The sequence below is a fragment of the Culex quinquefasciatus genome, chromosome 2, assembly GCF_015732765.1.
Source record: "Culex quinquefasciatus strain JHB chromosome 2, VPISU_Cqui_1.0_pri_paternal, whole genome shotgun sequence".
NCBI classification, from domain to species: domain Eukaryota; kingdom Metazoa; phylum Arthropoda; class Insecta; order Diptera; family Culicidae; genus Culex; species Culex quinquefasciatus.
In genome coordinates, this window is record NC_051862.1 from 12278457 (window position 1) to 12302567 (window position 24111).

General features: G+C 40.2%; 3 protein-coding genes across 6 annotated transcripts in view; 2 read left to right on the forward strand and 1 right to left on the reverse strand.

Moving 5' to 3' along the window:
- The window catches only part of LOC6038349 (gamma-aminobutyric acid receptor alpha-like), a 94136-nt gene extending 81211 nt beyond the window's left edge, over window positions 1–12925 (forward strand). Inside the window, exons 6-8 of the mRNA XM_038256649.1 lie at window positions 6813–7040; window positions 11481–11622; window positions 11681–12925. Coding sequence (XP_038112577.1) covers window positions 6813–7040; window positions 11481–11622; window positions 11681–12428 — 1118 coding nt within the window. The 3' untranslated portion in view covers window positions 12429–12925. The remainder of the gene's footprint in view (window positions 1–6812; window positions 7041–11480; window positions 11623–11680) is intronic.
- A 486-nt stretch (window positions 12926–13411) lies between these two features.
- On the reverse strand, window positions 13412–14786 carry LOC6038348 (glycerol-3-phosphate phosphatase). Its single transcript, XM_001848111.2, has 4 exons — window positions 14665–14786; window positions 14481–14596; window positions 14258–14418; window positions 13412–14192 (listed from the first exon to the last, which is right to left on the reverse strand). Exons 1-4 carry the CDS (start codon window positions 14685–14687, stop codon window positions 13530–13532), a joined length of 963 nt encoding a protein of 320 aa, XP_001848163.2. The 5' UTR covers window positions 14688–14786; the 3' UTR covers window positions 13412–13529.
- A 429-nt stretch (window positions 14787–15215) lies between these two features.
- The window catches only part of LOC6038347 (DENN domain-containing protein 5A), a 47705-nt gene continuing 38809 nt past the window's right edge, over window positions 15216–24111 (forward strand). For 3 of the 4 annotated variants that reach the window (XM_038251396.1, XM_038251398.1, XM_038251399.1), the window contains exon 1: window positions 15216–16521. In XM_038251396.1, coding sequence (XP_038107324.1) covers window positions 16317–16521 — 205 coding nt within the window. In that variant the 5' untranslated portion in view covers window positions 15216–16316. The remainder of the gene's footprint in view (window positions 16522–24111) is intronic. The other variant, XM_038251397.1, reaches the window with a different exon arrangement.

Genomic DNA, 24111 nt, shown 5'->3' on the forward strand with positions numbered 1-24111 from the left:
GAATGCACTTTTCACTCATCCTTCTCACACAAAACTCGCGAAAATGCACTCTCAGTGAATAACCCAGATGAAATACACTGATTACACACTCCGTGACAAACCACAGTGTGAAGTCACTTTTTCATACAGTTTCCACAGCAAACAAACACACAAAAAAAGGTCGAAGGAAAAGCTCGTCCCTGTCTGGCGATAGACGGAAGCCAATATATTTTATACGTACTCCCGATGTAAGGACTTACACCTTTTGAATGGATGCGATGCGAGGATGCACCCAAGAGTTAAGGGTTGAAGGGTGCGACGCTGCAGAACATGGAAAGAGCATAAAAACTTTTGCAACCCCTCTTTTTTCGGTTGAGGTCTCCCAGGTTAAGAGCAATACTCATAACTCTTTGGGGGGACTCAAGTCACACAAAAGTGCAGCCAACCGATCGTCGGAGGGGTTTGAAGAGGGGGAAAACATGTGACAAAGTGAGGTCAAGTTATGCGGGAAAGTTCTGTGTGGGGAAAAAGGCGGGAGTGCTCAGATTGAGTCGGCACGGGCAACTTTATTGGCATTTTGGGATCGACCCAACATCGTGTTGGGATTTGTGGGAACCGTCGGCAGTCCGCCCTGTCAAGTGGTTTTTTGGCGTACCTTCACAGGCACACACACCCTGGTGTTGGGAATATGTTTGCCGTCTTTGAAGGGGGTGGGTGGTTTAGGGTCTATTTCAGAGATGAACAACAACAAAAAATGGAAAACCGGAAAAGTGATTCCGATGATTTATGAGACTTTTGAACAGGGCAACAGGAGCATGGATGATGGATTTTATTGGTTGTAAGCAGTTAGACAAATAAAACGTTTATTTTTTGGTTCTTTGCTGTTGTATCAGGTACTTCAATCCTGACGTATGTGACTTTATACAGCAGACACAATTCTGGAGTATCGTTCGAAACCTTTTTTTCATAATACAGTCGACTCTCTGGCTGTCGATCTTCTCGATCTATCGATGAATTCTTCAGTCCCTTCAATCTGCATGCTTCAATTATCTTCATTCCTCGATATTTTCCCTTGCTTGAAGGATCTATTCCTCGACGGTCCCTTGGATTCTGTTTGCTTTAAAAATCTCTTCCGGTAGTCAATAATTTCAGTTTCTCATGGCATGCATAGAAATTTTTCTTGGCTAAACGAAGCTTTGAAGGGTGTTTGACAATAGTTTGTTTTTGTTTGATGGACGTTGCCATGACCACACAGGGACCTGGTAAGAACTGAGTCGGCTTTTGTAATTATATTGTTCTTAAAGCTAAGAGTAATTACAGAAGATCTTGTGAGTTAATGTTAGATTATTCGAAACCTTGATAACCATGTTTTAAATGTTTTTTTTTAAGGTATTTGGAAAATTCCCATACATTTAAAAACAAATAAAAATAATTGTTCAAAATCCTTTATCCACAAGCAATAGAGGAGAATCATAGAAAAAATAAAATAAAAGTTATTGAAACACCATTTCGTCGCCATCGTGCTAACTTGTCGTACGTGCATTTTGGGCCAAATTGAGTTAAGAACGCCATTTTGTGCAGCTCACAATGCCTCACCTTTTGACCTTCACAGATCCCCAAAATTCGATTTCAATCCTGAGATATTCAACAAAAACCGAAAAAACTCCGTGCATTTTTGTCACTTTACATATGAAAGTAGTTTCAATCTTGTCGTGCTATCTTGTCACTCCATGAAAATTGATGTAAGTGCGACAAAAGGCCAAAGGGATTTCAGGCCAGGAAAGTCAGGATGCGTTTGTCGCACGTACAAGCTAGACTACCGTAAACATTTGTAATTATAACTCGGGACTCCAGCAACCAACTTCAACCAAACTTTGAGACAATGCACAGAATGGTGAGCCAAACAAAACGTGTTTGTTATTGTTTACATTGCGTGCTCTCGTTTTTGAATATTCAAGGTCAAACATTAAAACGCGTTTTTCTCGGAACGTCAAAATGGCGGGTGCGACAAGATAGCACGACGACGTCGATTTGAAGTATTTTCAAAGCAATTACAAAATTTTATATTAACTTTTTTTTATTTCAAGAATTAATTTTTGGTTAAAAATTACATTTTTCTAAACTATTCAATCAGAAATCATTTCACTGCCAGATTATGATAGCAAGCTCTCATAGAGTACCGTAAAAGATTTTGACAGGTTTGAAATTTGTCCGCAAATGAAGATTGAAATAAAGTTTGAACACCTTAAATCTGATTTCAACAAGAAAAACTATGACTTTCAAAGTCAACCCGGAATTCAAACTAAGAATTTTTAGCGTAACTATTTATTTAAAAAAACTTTTTTCAAAAATAGTGCGTGGACTTTATGTGGCGTACCCCATTACATATTTCAAAAATAATAATCTTGAGAAAACCCTATCCAGTTGTAAAATATTTCAAAAATAAATTGAAATCCTATCAATTTCACCCCGGTTAACGGTACTCCACGTTTACGAAAAAAGTTTTTTTATCGATTTTTATTTAAGATCGAATTAAATGGTTGCCAACTGAACAAATCTAAAATGCACTTTAAAACACTTTTTTCATACAAATGTTGAAACAAAATGGATACGTAAATAAATAAAAATCTGCATCTTGAGCTGGATTTTTTTTACCAAAAATGTAGGTTATAATAAGAATTTAAAAAAAAACAGGTACACGGAAAAAATCCCAATGTTTTGCCTTCCTCACTGAGGTAAGGCTATAATCCTGCTCTAAAATTGAACTTTTTATTTAAAGCTCGAAACCCCACCTTGATGTATACATATCGACTCAGAATCGAAAACTGAACAAATGTCTGTGTGTATGTGTGTGTGTATGTGTGTGTGTATGTGTGTGGGTATGTGTGTGTGTATGTGTGTGTGTATGTGACCAATAATGTCACTCAGTTTTCTCAGCACTGGCTGAACTGATTTTGACCAAACCAGTCGCATTCGACTTGGTTTAGGGTCCCATACGGTGCTATTGAATTGTTTGAAGTTTCGATAAGTAGTTCAAAAGTTATGTATAAAAATGTGTTTTCGCATTTTTTTGGATGTTGAATAAATGGCAGTAAACTGAACCAAACATCATCATGTTATACATCGTTAGTTAGGTAATTGAAAGACCTTTCCAACGAGTCCAAAACATTGATAATCTGGCAACCCTGTCTCGAGTTATACCCACTTAAGTGATATTTATGTACTTTTTTGTAGCCGGAACTCACTTAAATGCATGTAAACAATGTCAGGATCCTTCATCCGACCCATCGTTGGTTAGGTAATCAAGAGACCTTTCCAACGAATCTAAAACATTGAAAATCTGGCAATCCTGTCTCGAGTTCTGAGCACTTAAGTGATATTTATGTACTTTTTTTGTAGCCGGATCTCACTTAAATGTATGTAAACAATGTCCGGATCCATCATCCGACCCATCGTTGGTAAGGTAATCAAGAGACTTTTCCAACGAGTCCACAACATTGAAGATCTGGCAACCCTGTCTCGAGTTATAACCACTTAAGTGATATTTATGTACTTTTTTGAAGCCGGATCTTACTTAAATGTATGTAAACTATGTCCGGATTCATCATCCGACCCATCGTTGGTTAGGTAATTGAAAGGCCTTTCCAATGAGTCCAAAACATTGAAGATCTGGCAACCCTGTCTCGAGTTATGACCACTTAAGTGATATTTATGTACTTTTTTGTAGCCGGATCTTATTTAAATGTATGTAAACAATGTCCGGATCCTTCATCCGACCCATCGTTGGTTAGGTAATTGAAAGGGCTTTCCAATGAGTCCAAGACATTGAAGATCTGGGAACCCTGTCTCGAGTTATAACCACTTAAGTGATAATTATGTACTTTTTTGAAGCCGGATCTTACTTAAATGTATGTACTTGTAATGTACTTAAACCCTGTCTCGAGTTATGACCACTTAAGTGGTATTCATTTACATTTTTGAAGCCGGATCTCACTTAAATGTATGTAAACTATGTCCGGATCCATCATCCGACCCATCGTTGGTTAGGTAATCAAGAGACCTTTCCAACGAGTCAAAACATTGAAGATCTGGCGACCCTGTCTCGAGTTATAACCACTTAAGTGATATTTATGTACTTTTTAGTAGCCGGATCTTATTTAAATGTATGTAAACAATGTCCGGATCCTTCATTCGACCCATCGTTGGTTAGGTAATTGAAAGGGCTTTCCAATGAGTCCAAGACATTGAAGATCTGGGAACCCTGTCTCGAGTTATAACCACTTAAGTGATAATTATGTACTTTTTTGAAGCCGGATCTTACTTAAATGTATGTAAACTAAGTCCGGATCCATCATCCGACCCATCGTTGGTTAGGTAATTGAAAGGACTTTCCAAAGAGTCCAAAACATTGGAGATCTGGCAACCCTGTCTCGAGTTATGACCACATAAGTTATACATTGTGTTCTTTTTTATGGATCTAAAAAAATGATGAAATCACTCATATACCCATTTTTGGTAAAAAGTGAGGAAGGCATCAACCACATAGGTGGATTAAGTTAGTTTTTTGTTTTACTTTTTATCACTAAAAGGTAAATTCCAAAGTATTTTTTAATGTTGTAAAAATAAATCCGTATTTTTATTTTTGTAATAATATTTTGAGCTATAGTACATGATGATGCAAAATCTAGTGCCAGAGAAAAAAAAACTGAATTAAATTTGTAATGGAAAAGAACTGAATTTTTGATAAAGTGTACCGCAGCGATGGAAGAATCATCATCAAGAGAAAAAAAAATAACGCTCATCAAGAGAAAAAAAAACGAAACGGAACATGGCTCATCTCTCTCGCGCACGAAAGATCGGTAAAAAGAAATTAAAAAAATCATCATCCTGAATATCCGGCGGAATATCAATTTCACTACTAAACTTGCAGGTGAAATACATTATGATACACAGGATGATTCACAAAAAATCTTCAACTGATTGATTTTATTTAAGAAATTTAGGAGCGATTTTTTGCGTGTTTCGCTTTCTTTCTCTTTCACGGGTGAAGAAAGTTCGCAAGCGAAAATGATTATTTTGGAGTTAAAGTCACTTTCAGGTGATAAGTTCTGGAATTTTTTGTTTTTTTTATGCAATTTACACCCGATTTTTTTATGAAATGCTGAAAAAAAATTCCTAAAGCTCTACCATGAACATAGAATTTTTAAAAATTGTTTTTAAATTTGATTTGCATGACTTAAACAAATAAAAAAAACTATTTTTAGGATTCAACAAATTTGATTAAACCAAAATAGTCCATATTTAAAATTCTCATTGAAATCTTTTTTTCAATTTTAGATGCATTTCTCATTGCAAGGCATTTGACTAGAATTTCAAAACTAATTTAATTACTGAAATCCCTTCCATTCGCAGCAGTTGCATGCCAGCTACATACTAAAGCCTCTCACTTAATTCCTTTCTCATCAGCATGCAAATCTATCCGTGAGTGTGTCTGTGATGCTATCCCGAGAAATCACCATCCACCAAACTCAAGCCAAGTTCGTCTTGTTCCGTAAAATTGAACAAATCCTGCCATGCTCTGGTAAGCTCATTTCAGCTTTCCGAAAGCTTGAGGAGGTAGCTAGTGAAACCATCAGCGTTCAACGCCTCAATTCAAACACACACGTGGCGAACAAACGCGTGTGCCAGCCAGCCCTGAACTGAATAAATTAATTTCTCCCTTGCATCGCCCGGAAAAACCGGATGCACTTTCAACGTGCGACTATCCTGCCACCACTTCCGGAAGTGGGTTTTGGGTTGCATCCATGAAACCACTGCACTGTGCCGCTTGAAGTTTGCTTGTTTGTTTGTTTGTTTGTCTGGCTGGCAGGAAATCCGTGCCAAACCATCGTCGTCGTCGGTTCTAGTGGGACTGCCAGCCGGGGTGTCGGAATTGTCCCATTATGTGTTACAAACGCGATTTGGGTTCCCGAGCACACACAGGCACATACACACACGTCCTCGATTAGGCGGTAACTGTGAGGAAGTTGGAGGACAAAACGAAAGTCCGTTTTAACAAGGTTGAGTTTGCATTTTCAGTACTCGTCATTCAAACTTTACTAAATCAAATTGCGCCTGAAGTTATATCATGGTACTTCATATAATCACCATTTTAGAAGTACTTTTCAAAATGGTTCATAAGAAGCCAATGACTAAAAAGACAAAATTTATTAATTTTTAACATAATGTTCATCCCTAGACAATCCTTCCCGGATGAAGTTACGAGCTGCGTATTCATCACACGGTGAAGTTCTGCGCCGCGGTTGATAGCGTATGAAAGATCTCTCTCGTGTAAGCGATGAGCCAAGATTATTCATCTGCGGGCCGCTCGCCAAACGCCAAAGCTCAAATGTTCAAAGGCAGTGACTAAGATATTAATTATTCATAAGTCTGACACTATTAGAGCAAAGACCAACATACTAGGGCACACTAAATCTCGTCATTTCCGGGGAGAGCTAGTATGTCGTATACGTTGCTCGGCGACCAAATCTTCCAAATTGGATAAGGAAACCCGCGTATGGCGTTCCCCAAACTTTAGGGTGGTATTCATCTTAAAACAAAGTTCTGACTAATTACAGGGAATCCTCTCTTGGTGAATACCACCCTTCTCGTCCACAAGAGCCTCCCATCGACGCCTTAGCCTAATTACATTAAACATGTACAAGTGGAATGAATCGGCTTAGTCTTTGTCGCCTACGGGGGGAGAGGAGACAAACCTCGAGATCCGGTGCTAAATCCTCGCTGCAATTAAACTCATTACTGCTCATTTCTAAGAATCTATTCTCCTCTTCCAGTTGGCTACACCTCGAACGACGTGCTGTACCGGTGGAACAGTGGCCGGTCGGCCGTCGCCATTGCCGAGGACATGAAGCTGTCCCAGTTCGATCTGGTGGACTGTCCGGCCGGCAACGTGACGGACCGGGTCGTGCACAGTACGGCGTCGATGGGCGCGGCCGTGCTGAACAGTGCCGAGGGCGACCCGGACGCTGTCGGGTTGGATCCGAACGCGAAGCTGTACGTTTGTGAGTATCGTTGAATTTGTTATACAATTTAATAACGAAACGTTCGAGTTTAATTACTAAATTATTGACCACTTTTTAAACGTTTTTTTGGCCGAGTTCTCAAATTTGGTTTGGTAGTTTCTTGGAAAGAATAATTATTAGAGAATTAGAATTATTAAAGTTGTCCCAGCCGAGTAACAATGGTCGAAAGAATTGCGTTTTTCACAAATACCACTTTTTTCAAATTCATATCTTCGGAAAGCTGGACGGACCAATTGCAAAAAAATACCAAAAGTTTAAAGCACAATAGGTCACATAAAAAAATGATTTTTTTCCGATATTTATGTATACTAAACGAAACAAAATGGATCCATTAACTGTATTCCGACACAAGATTATTTGAAAATAATTTAGCGGATTTGTGCATATCAATCGAACCATGTTTCTCCATAGAACATTTGCTGGAGACGCATGGTACTTTTAAATCGATCAAAATGCGGGTCTTACTGTTTTGCCCAAGAAGTCCCAGGACCAATTTAAATCACTTTGGATTTTGATTCTGCTGCATGGAATCGCTACAACAAGTTACCACATGAAACAAAGGAAACCACAAACAACGTATTTTTTAATACTTTTAACAGGGTAGTCACCCAAAGCCCATTTCTAAATTGATGACTTTTCCCGATAGCTTCAGAATCCAAAGTAATAAGGATTGTTTATCCAAATAATGAAATAATACCGTGAAAAAACTATAAAAAAATAAATTCGAAAAATTAAAAAAAAACAAACGTCAAACATAAACAATGCTTGTACTTGGAGCGATAACTAAAATAAATCAGCCTAAAAAAATCCAAAAAGTAACAAACATGGATTTTTTTTTAATTTTAAAAGCATTAAGGATTTTATACAACACTTCTTTTAAAAACATATTTCAAATGTTTATAAATCCATTTTCATTTTTTTTTGTATTTTGGAAAGCCATATCATTCAATATATTTAATTTTTCTAAAATTTAAATCGCCTAATCTAAGAAATCGTGAAGTACATCCATTTTCTTAATCCCAAAAAATAATTCTTTTCACAAATTTGAATTTTGAAGCCACACATTTGGTTGTATCGCCTTATTTTCGCAATCAATTTCGAGTGCAACAAATTTAAACGAAGTTGACTTTATAGCTGTCGGCCACCATTGCTAGTACCAACCACTATCGTCTTCCTTTTTAACTACAAGGACTTCGCCGCCCTGGGCTCCTAAGTGTACTAGAGTATGGCACGGAGCGACGGCGCCAAATACCCATATTTACACAAAGAATTTCAGAGCGGCCGCCGCGGGATTCGAACCAGCAACCTCTGGATTGTGAGCCAGTGCGCGGTCCGATTGATCCACACGGGGGGGGGGGGGGGATCCGATTCATATGTTTACCTTTTAAAAAAATAAGTTGAAAAATATTAGAATTTGCACAAAGTCTATGTAACTTCGATGAATTAGTGAATTTTGTTAAACAATTTAAAATATTTACTGCTGTATGCATGTTGCAAGGATTAATTGAAAATTGTTTTGCGAATAATTGATTAATGTGTCAAAATGATACAGAATAATAACATTATACTAGCTACAATTGCTGAAATTTCAATTTGTTTAAAAATATTTTTACTGACTTAGGCTAGTACAAAATATATTCAAAGTTTTTTCCCCAGTTCTAGTCAAAATAATGAGGCGGGATATAAAAAAACTTGACCTTTTCGAAGCATAATTTTAAAGTAATTTATTCGAATAGTATCACCAAATGCGTTACAAATAATTACAGTTGTGATACTGCCACAGATCAGTAAAATATCAATGAATGTATTCTATATAGTTTTCAATCGATTTTACAAGTTTCTATAGAGAAAATTAAAATTTTCAGCAAAATCCCCCATATATTTTCTCAATAAATCATTTAAATCAAAAAAAATGTTGAAAAGTGTTACTTTTCGAAACAAGTGCTGAAAAGTTCAACTTTTCAGCACCCCTTTACAGTGCTGAAAAGTGATACTTTTCAGCATTTATTTTGAAAAGTGTTGCTATTCGATTCTGTTATTTTTGGTACAGAAAAGTCGGCTATTTCGTCGTTCAAGAATGACAGGAAAAGTAAGTAGTTTCACGACGGAATTGCAAAAAATAATTTTCAATGTATGATATGGATTCCCGACCTTTCCCGACATTTTGAGGAAAAAATACAAATTCCCGACTTTTTCCCGATTTTTCGCAAATTTTGGCAAATTTCTGACTTTTTCCGAAATTGCCGATTTCCCGACTTGGGTGGCCAACCTGTAGTTTTAGATATTTTTTTCAGTTAATTCTTTTTTTTATGGTTATAAAATTTATATTTGACGGTTTTTTAGATTTACCCCTTGTTGAGGGTTGATGAGTAAAATTCAACTAGAAATGAAAAAAAAAAACCCTTGACTTGTGATGATTTTAAATTTGACTTGAATTTGACGTCAATCCAAATCCACCAACAAGGGGGCGAAACCAACATCTAACAACATCCTCGAAAAATGTTCCACCAGCTTATCGGGGTGCCATAAACACGAGGGACAAGCCTTTCCCGAAACAATTTCTCTGATGCTGCTGCTGGCTGGTGGCAACAGTCCTAGTCAGTGGCACCCATCCAAGACCTTCTCCCAAACCCTGAACCCTATAAGGGACTAGAGCTAGAGCTCCATTATCCTGGGTTTATAATAGAATAGACAAGAGCCGGCTGGCTGCCAGGACTCGGCCAGACCCCTCGACTTTCGGAAGGATAAATGTTGCTACATCAAACATATTGTTATCGACGCGACCCCTCTTTGAGCGCGGGGGTGGAAAGAAGTCTAAACTGTAATGGTCCCTGGAACAACCCCCTATCGTCAGCATTCGCCGAACATGGTAATCACACAAATCCATCATTTTTCCCCGAACGAAGGTTAAGCTCTTTTCGCAAACGACTTTTTTTGCGACTCGACTCTGAACTTGTGAATTTTTTGGATTTTTGTTTGCGTTGAAATTTGTCCGATTGGCGCTTAGAATCATCACATTTGGCGAGCGTTTCCAAGGATTGGCAACGATTTCAAGTTCGGTTCAGCCAAGGGTGCCTATCAGTTCATCATACATCATCACACACACCCATATAAGGCTGCTTCTGCTGTTGAGTGCAGCTCCATTGATTGGGCTCGGATGCACCATGTTCGCCCGTTAGCACTTGAAGGTAGCATACCCAGTCTGGTCGGAATATCTGTAACCCAATTGGCAGTGTTTGTATTGAAGCAACTCATTATGTTCAATTAGTCGGATTCGGTGTGGTTTTCAACGGATGCTGCTTGGGAATTTGAATCCCGTGCGATCGCGCTGTAACGATTGAAATTGGCATCTGTTTGTATATTTGTGATTGATAGATTTGATTGCACGAACGCTTCCATGTTGACCCAAATTTTCGTGCAAGTTTAGAGTGAGTGTTTGCACTCTAAGCAAACGAATTTGTTACGAAACATAGAATCCTCACAAAGAGCAATCCATTTCTGGGAAAAGGGTGAAAATGTTTTTGCGCCCAGAAAAAAAACATACCACATTTGTATCGTTGAGAGCATTCCAGAAGAGCACAATCCCAAACAACACGTTGAATATGGATGAATTCTGCAACCCTTCACCCACAGAAATTCGCGACCTCGAAAGTGCGACTGGTGGGTAGTTTTAGAAGTGGTAGGCTTATAGGGAAATGGTAGGCTTACAACATAGTTCTGTGGTTTTAGAAGGTGGAAGCAAATTTTTTCGAATGTGGCACGCATCCGTCTGAAATAAAAATTTCATGTCAAATTTAATTCAAGTTTAAGGTCAGTTTTGTAAATGAGTGATAGAAAAACATATCATTTGATGATTCGAGCACCAAAATATAAGAGGGTGACTTCTCATCTTATATCTCGAGATTACTTGCAAGAGCATTCTCTTTCTATCACTCCTTCTCGTTTCCTCGTTCATGCTCACTCGTCGAAGATTTTTTAGATTTTTCAGAAAACCAAAATGAAAGGGAGATTGGGTACCGACCACGCATTACGTCTCGTTCAACGGCGCTGGCAATTTTGTTTTGTGCCGGCTTTTGTGGCTACACTCTGGTGAAGGAGGATGATTTGGAATGCAGGAATGAGAGAGAAAAATAGAAGGCCATTGTGAATTTCGCGACGGATAGAAGGGAATTGAAAATTAGGAGATGAGATTTCGGGTCGCTGAGAACTGAAATTTTGATATGTTTACAACACTGTGTATGGTAATTTTATTTTAAGGGCAATGTAGAAGAAAAGATATATTTAAAACTATAAATGTCAGTGGCATTTCTGAATTAGACTAAAAATTGATTATATTTATACCTCCTAAACATATCTTGCAAAGTTTTAATTTTTTACTGCGTTTTACAATATTCAAAATATTCTCTTCCATCTTCCCAGCTGAATTTTCCATGCTACTTGTTAGCTTTCACCTTCAACGCCACATGGGCAACTTCCTCATCCAGGTGTACGGACCGTGCGTGCTGCTGGTCGTGCTCTCGTGGGTTTCATTCTGGCTTAACCGGGAAGCCACCGCCGATCGGTAATAACGTTGACAGAAATTTAAATTCATCAGAAAATTAATCGTCCATCTTTTCCAGAGTGTCTCTCGGCATAACGACAGTCCTCACGATGACTTTCCTAGGATTGGAAGCTCGTACCGACCTGCCCAAAGTCCCGTATCCAACGGCGCTAGATTTTTTCGTATTCCTCTCTTTTGGGTTCATCTTTGCCACCATCATCCAATTTGCAGTGGTGCACTACTTTACCAAGTACGGCTCCGGTGAGTGTTACTTCAACGCAGACGAGCTGACCTCCAGCTCCGACGAGGACAGCGACTTGGACTGTGCCAACGGGGACAACGTCCACCTGCACTCGATCAAGATATCCAGCGGCTCGTCCAAACGCTGCTCTGCCGTAACCGCCATCAGTGGACCCGGCGGAGTCGACTCCCGAGTGATAGAGGTGATCCCCCTGTCGGTTTGCTCAATCCCGGTCACCCCAGTTCGAAAGGCCTCGAAATCATCCTGGGCCGATCTGTCCTGCTTTGGACTGTCCAAAGAAGATGACGATTCACCGGCGGCCGTCGTCGGAAACTACGCCAGTTCGTCCTTCTCGACGCCGGTGGCCGCGGCCAAACGCAGCTCCATCCAGATTGGTGGCACCACCAGCCAGTCCCAGGTCCATCGACGGCGCCGCCGGAAGAAACGCACGCCCCGCTTCAACTCGGTGTCCAAGATCGATCGCGTCTCGCGGATCTTCTTCCCGCTGCTGTTCCTGGCCATCAACGTGTTCTACTGGTGTCTGTACTTGTCGCGAAGTGGTCGACCCCTTCCGCAGTCGCATTAAAACGCAAATTTGTTCCATGTGTTCATTGTCTAGGCTCGAAACGAGGGGAAAATGTAGACAACATTCCTAAATACAGAAGAAAATACGATACTAGCTGATAAAACAAGTAGGCAAATTGTAGTTGTTGGAATAAATGTTATAACAAACAGAACTTAACCAAACGATAGACAAATAAAATAAACTAACAAAAAATAACACAAAAACTAAACTATAAGCTAAACGGAAAACTATTGATTGTAGAGTACTAAAAAAAACGTAGTTTTCAGTGGGACCACATACGCTTATTCGATTTTAGGGACGCAGGGTTTCGGAACGTGGAATGTTTGTGAAAAATAAAACGTTGCAAACATTACGTTACGCAAGAGTAATACGAGAGAAGAATATCGCAGGAAGATTTAAACCGACTACAATTTTTGGATACCCACTGCAAGCTGTTGTAGGTCAAATCAATACTCAAGATAAACGTTAGGAGTAAACAATTTCGGACGCAAAGAGAAGGTTTGTTTTTTCGTTTTGATGACATTCCTGTGAATACACCCAAACCAAGGACCTCTGACTTCCATTGTAGATATCCTTTCTTGACACTAAGGCCGTTGCAAATTTGTTTCAATGTTTTGGCGTAAAAATCACGAAACATACAAAAACTGCACACACAAAACATAAATCACATCAAACAGAATCCTCTCTGCGGTTAATGCATCGCAGTAGGCCTGGCTGGTTCAATAAGTATAATACAGCGTGGAATGCTCGAATGTACTACAAACATTAAAATTGACAAGAAAAAGAACTCATTGAACCGTCTAGGCCTACTGGGTTGCATTAACCGCAGAGAGAATTCTGTGAACGGATCACATTTCATAGAATCTACAGGCGATGATGGATGCGTGGACATACCATACGAAATGCACCGGACCAGTTTTGATGCGGTGTGCGTTTTGTGTGTGCAGTTTTTGTAGTTGTCGAAAAAAAGAAAACACAACAGATTTTCAACAAAAAATTAAGCTTTATTTATTCAATGGCAGCTGAATATGTCCATCATGTTCGCAAATAAAAATAAATGTTCTAAAAGCCACTTTCAAACCATCAAGGCATGCAAATCCCTTACAAGTACGGCAGCAAATCCCCCAACTTCCCGGCGTAAACATCCGGAACCAGCCGTCTCGTTTCCTCATCCTCCGACTGCGCCCACTTCTCGATATCTTCCGCCTTGTGAATTCCCGTCTCCACCAGCAGCGTCTTGAACCCGCAATTCTTCCCCAGCAGGATATCCGTATTGCAACGATCCCCGATCATGAGCGTCCGCTCCGGATCGACCTTGTACTCCTGCTGCAGTATATCACAGATGTGTTTGTTCGGTTTGCCCATCACCGTGGGCGGCCGCTCGGCACAGGTCGTCACCGCGTTCACGATGCTTCCCGTGCCGGGGATAACACAGTCCGGCATCGGGAACCGCTCGTCGGTGTTGGTTCCGATGAAGATGACTTCCTGGTTGTTGAGGTAGGAGGCGGCCTTCATCATTTTGACGAAGCTGAAGTGTTCGTCGAAGCCTACGATTACGGCGCCGACTTCCGGGTCCGGCGTGAAGGCGTGAACCGCTTCGGCTAGAGTGCCTTGCAGGACGTCCGGGCCGATGCCGATGTGGCGGATTCCGACGGCGTCCAGCTCGCGGGTGATGCCGGTGGAGCCCACCACGTACACCTTCTTGGTAAAGTTTTTGGCCTTGAGGTAGCGTGCCGCCAGCCAGGCCGTGGAGATGATGTTGTCCTTGAAAAAGGGAGAAGTGTCTTGTAATATTGAAAGTCATTGTTGACGAGAAGTGTGTGACTTACAACGCCAACATTGAAGCCCAGCTTGACCGCCTTGGTCACGAATTCGGGTCGCGTTTTGGTCGAGTTGTTGGTCACAAAGAAGAGTTGTTTGCCGTTCTCGATGAACTTGTTGATAACGTCGGTCGCCTGCGGTAGCGTGTTGTTGTCAACCCAGATGACGCCTAAAAGTGGGGAACGTGAACTTCACTGTGAACACCGCGTGTAAGGGGTCAGGGTCACCTACCGTCGCAGTCCGTTAGCACGGTATCGAACGAGCCGACCCAGTCCTTGATCTCAGCGGGGCTGAGCGATGCGAGATTGGTGCCGGAGTTCTTGTACATTGTCGATAGCAGTCGGCTTCTGCGGAAATGCGATGCGTGTGTTCTAGGGGTATCACACTCGAAGTAGTTGATATCGAAGGTACTCACGATACACGATTGATCAATGTCATGAAGGTAAACTTAGTTTGATTGTGGAATTGTAAAAGTCACTTCTCCAGCTGATTGCGGAGCAAAATTTCTTATGAAATATGCTCCGTAGAGTACGCATATATGACATTGAAGCTGACATCGAATGTCACGGCAGTACACGCAAAATTTACTTCTATTTGTGTCGACGAGGGGTCACGAGATTGATCTGTGAACATTTTATTCATTTTATTCATATTATCTTTTTTGAACCAAACTAGATCTTGTTCGTGCATATCAATAAAGGTTTGAATTTAGAAGGTTGAATTGTGAACCTATTGTGCAATTCTACACCCAAACAAAGATTTAAATGCAATAAATGCCTGCTGTAAATCACAACACAGGGGCTAACTTCGCTCACAGCAACCAAGAGATATCACCACTACAACTTTACTTACCTGTCACGGGTAGGACGCCAGCGTAGTTTGTGTTTGTGACATCACGCTGTATACAACACAGAGAGTGATGGGGCCACAAGCAAGCCTGGAGAGTCTGGTCCCACTCTCTGCATACTTTTGCTTTCAGTACGTCTTTGTCTTTCCACTGCTACCGATGTACGCGGACGTGTCGCGACGGTGCTCTACGCAGTTAAGGGGATACTTGGCACTTGGAAGGAGCAGAGCAATTAAAAGGATTGCAAGATGAAAATCCTTTGAAGTGGGAGTGAATCAAGGCGTTTTCAATCGCAATCGGTGCTCCTCAAGTTCCGTGCGTGTGTGTTTTGTGAGGTTGTAATAGGTTCTGTTGGTGCAAGTTTTCGGGAAGAAAGGATTTCCTGAAACCTTTAGTGTCTCGCGTTATCGATTGTGCACAAACCTGTCATCGTCGTGCGTTGCTGACGAAAGCATGAAATGAATTAAAAATTCAACCAACACTCCAAGGAGAAAGAAAAGGCCATTGGCGATCTTGGTTGTGCATGATATAAGAGTTAGGAAAGCAAAACGAGATGAAATGGAAGCTGCTGCCAAGATGAAGTGGTGTCAGAGTGTAGTTCATACGTAGAGGATTCGAAGGAAGAAAAAAAGCAAGAAGGAAAGAAAATCGATCTAAACCGCGAGCAATCATACAAAAATCTTGCTCTCTCTCGCTCACTGCTGGATCCCTTCGCGTGTCTCCACGATTCGACTCACGAACGAGTATCTCGTCGTAGTAACAGCGTCGTGTGTTGTGTTTGTTGTCCACACCACGTGCATATGGTTGAGTGAGATATATCCTTGTGTCAGAGTGTGTGTGTGTGCGCGCTACAGAGGTATTTAACTCTGTACTGGTTGTACAACATCACGAAGAGCGTAGCGTAGCGAAGAATCAAAACGTGTATGTTTTGGGTGAAGAAGGTCACCAGATATTGTGTGTTGGCTTGTGGTCACAGCTCTCTACCCTAACCTACCCTCCCCACCCCATCCAATTTGATCCAATGTCTTATGTATCAGATGTGCTCGCCAGTGCCACCACAACTCCGTGAAGAAAAAATGGTTTCGAGAAAATTGTAAATAATAAAGTATATCAAAGCCAACGCACCTCGCGAAGCAAGCAAAAATCGAATTCCATTCGCCAAAATTGCCAAAGTGTAATTGATATATTGTGCAATCCCCCTCTCGGAAAATTGGCCAAACATGAGCCAAGAGAAAACCAATGGCCTCGAAGGCGAGTCCAGCCGGGCTTCGAGCAGCTGTAGCACCGCGGCGGAGTCCGCCAGCACCGTCGGGAAGCCCAAAGGGCTCAACGAGAGCGTCCAGCAGCAGTACACCCGTTTTGCGGATTACTTTGTCATCTGCGGGCTGGACCTGGACTCTGGCCTTGAACCTGATCTGTTTGCAGGTACGTACCGACCTAGGCGTGTGACCTAGAAAGAGAAACTGCAGCAGTGCAGGTGCATCTCTGAGTAGAGTAGATAAGCAAGACTGTGTGAGTGCGGAGCAAAAAATGGGCAATGAGATTCTTAAAATCGGAAAAGATACAGACTTGCCGGGGAAGTGCATTCCACCACAAAAGGTTTCCCACGGGTCGTAGACGTGAATAGAGCGAAACGAAAAGATTTTTGTTTTCAATAGCGTTTTTGTTAGAATGCAGCGGAAATATAGTTCTTTGTGCAAAAAGGTGAAATCTGAAACAAAGGTTATCCTAATGCAAAAGAACTTGGCAGGATATTAGATTTTTTGTTCGACGCTAAATGAATAAGGATTTCTAAATTCTACCACATTAGCCTTCTTCGTTTTCGTTACCAAAATTTGGACCTACAAAAAATTGGGAAATCGTTGACTTCTGACATTAAACTTTATTTTGGTACAGAGCAGCTAAAACCAAATGCTTCAGAAAAGTCCAAAAATATAACTTAAGTTGTCATAACTTGAGGCAGGGTTGCCAGAACATCAAGCTTTTAGACTTGTTTGGAAGGTCTTTCAATTTACTATCTAACGTTAGGGTAGATAATTGATCCGCACATAGTTTCATACATTCATACAGATACAGGCTTGCAAAAAATAGATAAATATCACTTAAGTGGTTATACCTTAAGACAGGGTCCAGAACTTTCGAGTACCTATCAGATATCTGATCTGAGGCTGGCTTCAAAAAATCATAATTATCATTTTTGCAATTCCGTCGTGAAAATTCTCATTTTTTCAGTCATTCTCAAGCGACAAAAAGGCCTACTTTTCTCCTCAGTAGAACAATTCAGCACTCAAATGGATGCTGAATAATCGAACATTTCAGCACTAGTATCGAAAAAAAATCAGCATTTTTTTTTTGTTTGACATAAAATTCCATTCAAAAAATGTTTTATTTTTTTGTTGTATTTATTAAGGACCTTTTAACTATGAGTCTTTCGGGTTTTTTGGAGCTCGTTGCAGAACATGATTTTTTTTAGCATTCGACGTATTTATTCAACACGGATAACCTCGTTGGATAAATGTACGACTCATGCTGAAAAATCTTGTTTTTGCAACTTGTTGCATAAACTATTTTAAAGTGGTGATAACTTGAGACAGGATTGCTGGATCTTCAAAATGTTTGACTCGTTTGAAAAGCCCTACCTTTCAAACGATATTCATTTAACACAATGATATTTGATACTATATCCTGCCATTTATCTGATACTTGGATTTATAAAATAAAAATAATAAAAAAAACTGGGAAAAAAACATGTGGAATCGATTTTTACTATATAGAATACATTGTATACCGATTTTCTTGCCTTTTCACAATTTAGCATTTTCACTATTTTTAATTTTTGAGATCACGATAAGATTAAGACGTCAATTTCTTTTTTTGAATTTATTAATATTTTACGTATTTCTGGTAGTAGCGATCAGTAGTGCGGTGCCTGTGTGGACGCTCAGTCCTGTTTTTTCGTGCTATTTTCCGTCTCCTTTGTGTCGCTGTTCGAGTGCATGGGGTGATTGGTCATTATAATTAAATAATGGCATCAGTAGTGCGGTGCCTGTGTGGACGCTCAATCCTGTTTTTTCGTGTTATTTTCCGTCTCTTTTGTGTCGCTGTTCGAGTGCATGGGGTGATTGGTCATTATAATTAAATAATGGCATCAGTAGTGCGGTGCCTGTGTGGACGCTCAGTCCTGTTTTTTCGTGTTATTTTCCGTCTCTTTTGTGTCGCTGTTCGAGTGCATGGGGTGATTGGTCATTATAATTTAATAATGGCATCAGTAGTGCGGTGCCTGTGTGGACGCGCAGTCCTGTTTTTTTTCGTTTTTTTTCCGTCTCTTTTGTGTCGCTATTTGTGTGCATGGGGTGATTGGATTTCTTCTTCTTCTTTTTTCATTTATTTTTTTTTCGCGCGTTCGTTGGCCGATGAATTTTATTTTTGTTCTCTTTATATAGTTTTCGATAGAAACGATCCGATTTTTGAGACAAGCAAGTCGTATTGCTGGATTAAGTCCTTTCCATATCATCGAGGATCGGAAGGCACGTCGACGGATATGTTTTAAGGCGTATGATATAAAATAATTTTAATGAATGAAGCCCTTCCTACATCACCGTTGATCGGAAGGCACGCCGACGGAGAATTTCTTGAGAATCGCGGTCGAATTAATACTATATTTAAATCCCTAGATAGGTATCTTTCCGCAGCCGGCTGCCTAAGATTTTTAAAATTTCAACCGATAAACAAATTGCTCATGGTCGCATCACCTACCACAGTGAATCCTGACCTCATACCCATCTTACTAACCCCTCAAAACTCATGTGATACTTTGTCGGAGACGCAGTCGATTTGGCGGTCCCATCACTCAAGTATCGGCTAACATTCCCATCCACTTCCCGTGTCTTACCACTGGTCGTGGCCGGCGTCGGTATTGATCAGCACGATAGGGACCTTTGAAAATTGCGAAGGGGTGATGATTGGTTCCTACTTTTCATCTGTGGTCCACGGAGCAATGTTTGGGGGTCCTGGTCAATAACGAAGTAGCAGCTACGGGTAGACACCAATGCTATGCTATGCTATGCTATTTTACGTATTTCTGGTAGTAGCACATTGTTTGTATTGTTTTTAAGCATCCCCTTGACCATGTCCTGGGCCGAGGGACAACACTTTGAATAAAATTTGTACTAGCTCACTTTTATTTATTCAAAAGTATTCTGAATTTCACTGTTTCTAGCAATTCAAGTATTGTATTTGTTTATTTACTTATTTGTCATTATGTCAAAATAATTCATTTTGCATTACAGTACCGACGAAATCATACGAAGTCCTCTGAAAAATAAGAATTAGAAATATCTTCGGATAAACCACGTAAAAATATTTTCGGATGTCGATCTCAAATCTGACCCAAAACATGCTCTTGAGTGATTTGGAAATGTTTAATCCAAGATGTAGACTACACAGAAAAATATTCATGGTAATATTACATCTGGGAAGGGGTACATCTTTTATGTAAGAAAAAAAACCTCTGAAAGTGAATAATTTTATCACTATTCTGGTATAATGTCACTTTTTCAGTCTAAATTGAGGTAAAATTACATCATAAAAAAGGTAATATTCAACATTCCAAATTAACACAATTTTTTACTGTGTAGAGTAACGATGATGACATATGCATTTCAAATTTTTACATTCCAATTTAACTAAAAAGAGTAGCAAAACACGAGTTTGAAAAAGTCAGAAAATAAAAATAGAAAAAAAAACTTTTTTTTCTCCGTCATTCGATTGTTAGAAACTCCTAAGAAACTTTTGGATAGTCAAACATACGATAATCGAAATGAGAGCCATCCCTAAAGTACGTCACGCTAAAAGCATCTCTGAAACAAACCTTTTGAAGGGCTAAGTAAATTTCGAACAATTTTAGCTATGACCCAGCGTTTTAGCTCTATTTGAAATACTTCTTCATCTTTATCTTGACAAATAAAAAAAATCCTTGTAAAAAAAACGTATCAGACGAACGAAATGCGTCGCGGCAACGTTTCAATTTTTTATGAAGTAATTCTAAACTGGAAATGGTAGTTCTTACGAAAAACAAGCTTCTTTTAATCTTTAAAACGCCAAAGTACGACTTACCACATACGAAATAGGTAGTACGACTGCCAAAAATGGCAAGTCACCATACCGAAGAGAACGAAACCGTCCGTCCAGAACAAGCAGCTACTTGGCGATTAATCCGCAAGCCCACACTCAATTCCGCGCGCACAGGCAACGTGCAATCAATATATGCCGCATTCGTTCGACGACCTCCCATCTTCGACGACTGACTGTCGTCATCTCTCTCTCTCTCTCTGGGATGATCCAATCTTCTAGCGCTAGAACAATCGACTTCTACCGATGCGAGTCCCGTTTGCTGGCAATCCCAAAGATTGATACCCATCTCGGGTAAAAACGACGTATTGAGTCGACGTCGCGCAAAAGTACCCTGTAAATCACTCGCAATGTACAGCGGAATCCGCTACACGACGGAAGAGGCAATTTAGACAAGACCTCTCTCCGAAAATGTAGCCAGTGGATTCTGGCGTGATATGCAATGATGATGTATGCTCCTCTCCCGGAGGGCTTTGCTCGACATGCAAAATAAACAATTTGAAAGTGCTTCCTGTGCGACGACCTCGTTCCGTACCCCGAACCGGTGCCGAGAGAAGGTTTAGAAATAACCCGTGCAAGCGTTCCCAGCGGAAGGCAGGTCGGACATTCTGCTGTGTAGCAGCATCCGACGACGTTACGGCAAGGCAAGAGGTACACCGAAGTACATCAATATTTCAGATAAAACGCCCGTTCTTGGCGCGTCGGATCTCGTTTATTTTTAAAACATGCGGATGTATCGTGGGGGTTGCGTCACTAACAAACCAAGCCTGCAAACAACAACAGACCTGCCAACCGACCGTGTGTTGTGTATACAAATGGTGAAGAACCAGCTCAGCAACTTCGCGGCGCAGAGGGAAGGGGCGAGGATGTAATGGTAAAAGATTGCTGTTGCTACAACACGTAGTATATGATTCGCTTGGGAAGGTTCGGTCCCAGGGTCTGGTCCGCGTACGTCTACTAGAGGATACAGAAACAGACCATCGACAGTGTTGCTGCCAGTCGGTTGTTAGATTCGATTTGTACTAGCAGCAGCGATCAAGTGTGGCGTACAAGATGTTGCACCAACACGACCCCGTTTGGTGGAAGCAAGCACAAACATATTGCTGTAATAATAGGAAGAACTCCGCGGCTGCTGCGCTGCAGCAGGTCGTCAATTATGATAATCCTCGCGCACTTGACGCGCTAACATGTGCAGTCGATGCAGACAGACGCTGGACTGATTATGGTATTTACGCAGCTTGTAGCCCCGGAGAGCAGATTGGACAATTACGGCGGACAGTGGTTGAGGAATGTTACCCACCGCCAAGACTCTCGGTGGAGTTTTGAATAACTTTGTATACCGATTATAGGCGTTTACCATGGCAAATAGGATAATTGTGGAAGCAGATGCATGCTTTGGAGATGTTATGAGTTTTTAGTGGTTGGCGGTACAAATCGTCTGGAACGTTGCATGAAGTTTTTATGCAAGTCTCAAGTCATTTTCTCAAAAATGCCTCGTATAATTTTATAAAGTAAACCAATTACATCACGTGCTTCTCTATTCGCCTTCAATTCAAAACCTTTACAATGTATATTAATTCATTCCTCCCACCCAGCCAACAATACGTCAATTAGCGGCCAATTTCCAGTCCAAAAATAGTTACTCAACGACTCCCAATTTACCGGAGGCCACGACCACTTATTGTAAATTCATACGGCACCGAGATTTGCCGTGTCACGATTTTGTTGTACTGCCATCAAAACCGCGAAATCGTCGCCGTCATCGTCGCCCCGAATGAAAGTAGTCCCGGGTGACAGCCCAGCTTTCACTTTGCAGAGATATTGGCACTGGCAAATTGGCATGACGACGCCAAGTGTCGCACACGTCGTTTCTGGAGCCTGCTGACATAATCGGGCCACTTCGATCCAGTTTTGTGGACCAGTTTTGTGGATTGGGAAAAAAAAGGAGAGGAAGTCACTTTTCAGTCACATTCCTCTAATTGCATGTCAAGGTTCCATTCACCGGGCGGGTATTTGACAGGGGGGACCTCGGGCTGGTTAGAGAATGCCGGCGCTCATTTCCGAGAGTGATTTTAACACCTGGGATACCAAGTTTGGTGAAAATGCAAAATTAATTGACCCAAAAGACATTTATCTTAAAAGAAAACTTCTTCAATTGTTTTATTTACAAGTGTTAAATTCAAATTTTCATTCCAGTTTCATAATTTTATTCATGTTTTAAACCCTATTAATTTTTCCTTTTCTTTTAATATCACCTTTTAGGAAATTTTTGATCTATTCCAGATCGTTTTTTTTTTTTGGCGGCCATGTTTGTTTTAGACAACAAACATTCAAATCTTGATAAAAAAGGCCCCAAAAGTTAAAGACACTTTCTACGACCTTAACATAATCTTAAAGTTTTCATTAACTTGTTCTAAATTTTCCTTATTCTTTGGGCAAATTCTCATATGTTTGGTAGGTTATGAATTTCATCCAATTTGATGTTTATCGCAATTTAAAACATTTTTTGCAAAACTTTTGAAAACTACTTTGCTATTTATTACAAAGTTTCAGTTGAAAATGCCTTTTTGAAGCTATAATTGAGCGTGACAGTGCTGATATGTCAAGATTGAAAATGAATTTAATACGAATTGTCAAACTGAATACCTTTTGAATAAACGTGCTATAAACTGAAAACAACTTAAAATATTTATTTTTTTCAATTTCGTCGTGAAACTTCGGGACCATCCATAAACCACGTGGACACTTTTTTGGGAATCTTTTACCCCCCCCCCCCCTTCGTGGACAATTGTCCATACAAAAAAAATCTTTTTTGTATGGATCGTGGACAATCGCCATACCCCCCCCCCCCTAAAGTGTCCACGTGGTTTATGGATGGTCCCTTCTTAATTTTCTTGTAATTCTCCAACGCCGAAATGGCCTACTTTTCTCTACCAAAAATAACAGAATGAAAAATTAATACCATTCTACATCAGTGCTGAAATGGGTGCTGAAAAGTTGAACTTTTTAGCATTAGTTTATTTTTAATATTTTTTAATATTTATTGATTTGAACGGTGAATTTACTTAACACATAAATGATTGACCTAAAATTCCATTCAAAAAGCGTTTTTTTTTTTGGAATTGAAAAAGTGGTAAGCAACTCGTTGCAAAACTTGATTTTTTAAGTACTCTTTGTACTCTGGGTGCTGAATAGTAGTTCGCAAAACGGCCTCAATTTTGAACTGTCAAAGTGGAACCAATTTACTATTCACCAAAAATAGAGAGTATTGTTATCGATCAGCATTAAATTTTGTTTGCAGGAATGAAAAAATGTGGCTTTTGAAGACCAGGAGTCAAGTAAAGAAATCTTAAGAAAGTTGAAGGCGAAATCGTCATATTTCAATGGAAGTTATTTATGCAGCCGATGATTTAATCCACCGAGAAGCTTCCTTAATTGTTTGATTCCTTTTGAAAACCTACTGGTTTAGTTTGTCTCTGTTTGTCAGCTTCGCTAGAAAAAGCGAACCAGAAAGAGCTGCAGGATTCCAAAATCAGCTAAGGAATTTGTCTGCGACATTGCATAATGGCACTCTCACCGCAGTTTTTCGTCACCTGTATAAAAAAAAACCTCTTCTAACCGATCAAAACTTTGAAACTCACACAATTGTCCAGTAAAAACTGTCATAAACTGATTATAAAACAGCTCATTTACTAGTAAGAAAAAGTCATGCTTGTACTTGAACAACCTCCTACTTGGTAGATGTAAACAAAGTGGGATCATTCGAAAATTACGTTACGAATTCCCTCTATTAATCACCCAGGTTGTACTTATCCAGCTCGATAAACCTCGTTGCATAAAAGAACGACTCGTTCCGAAAAAAAATCTCCTTTTTGGCAACTTATT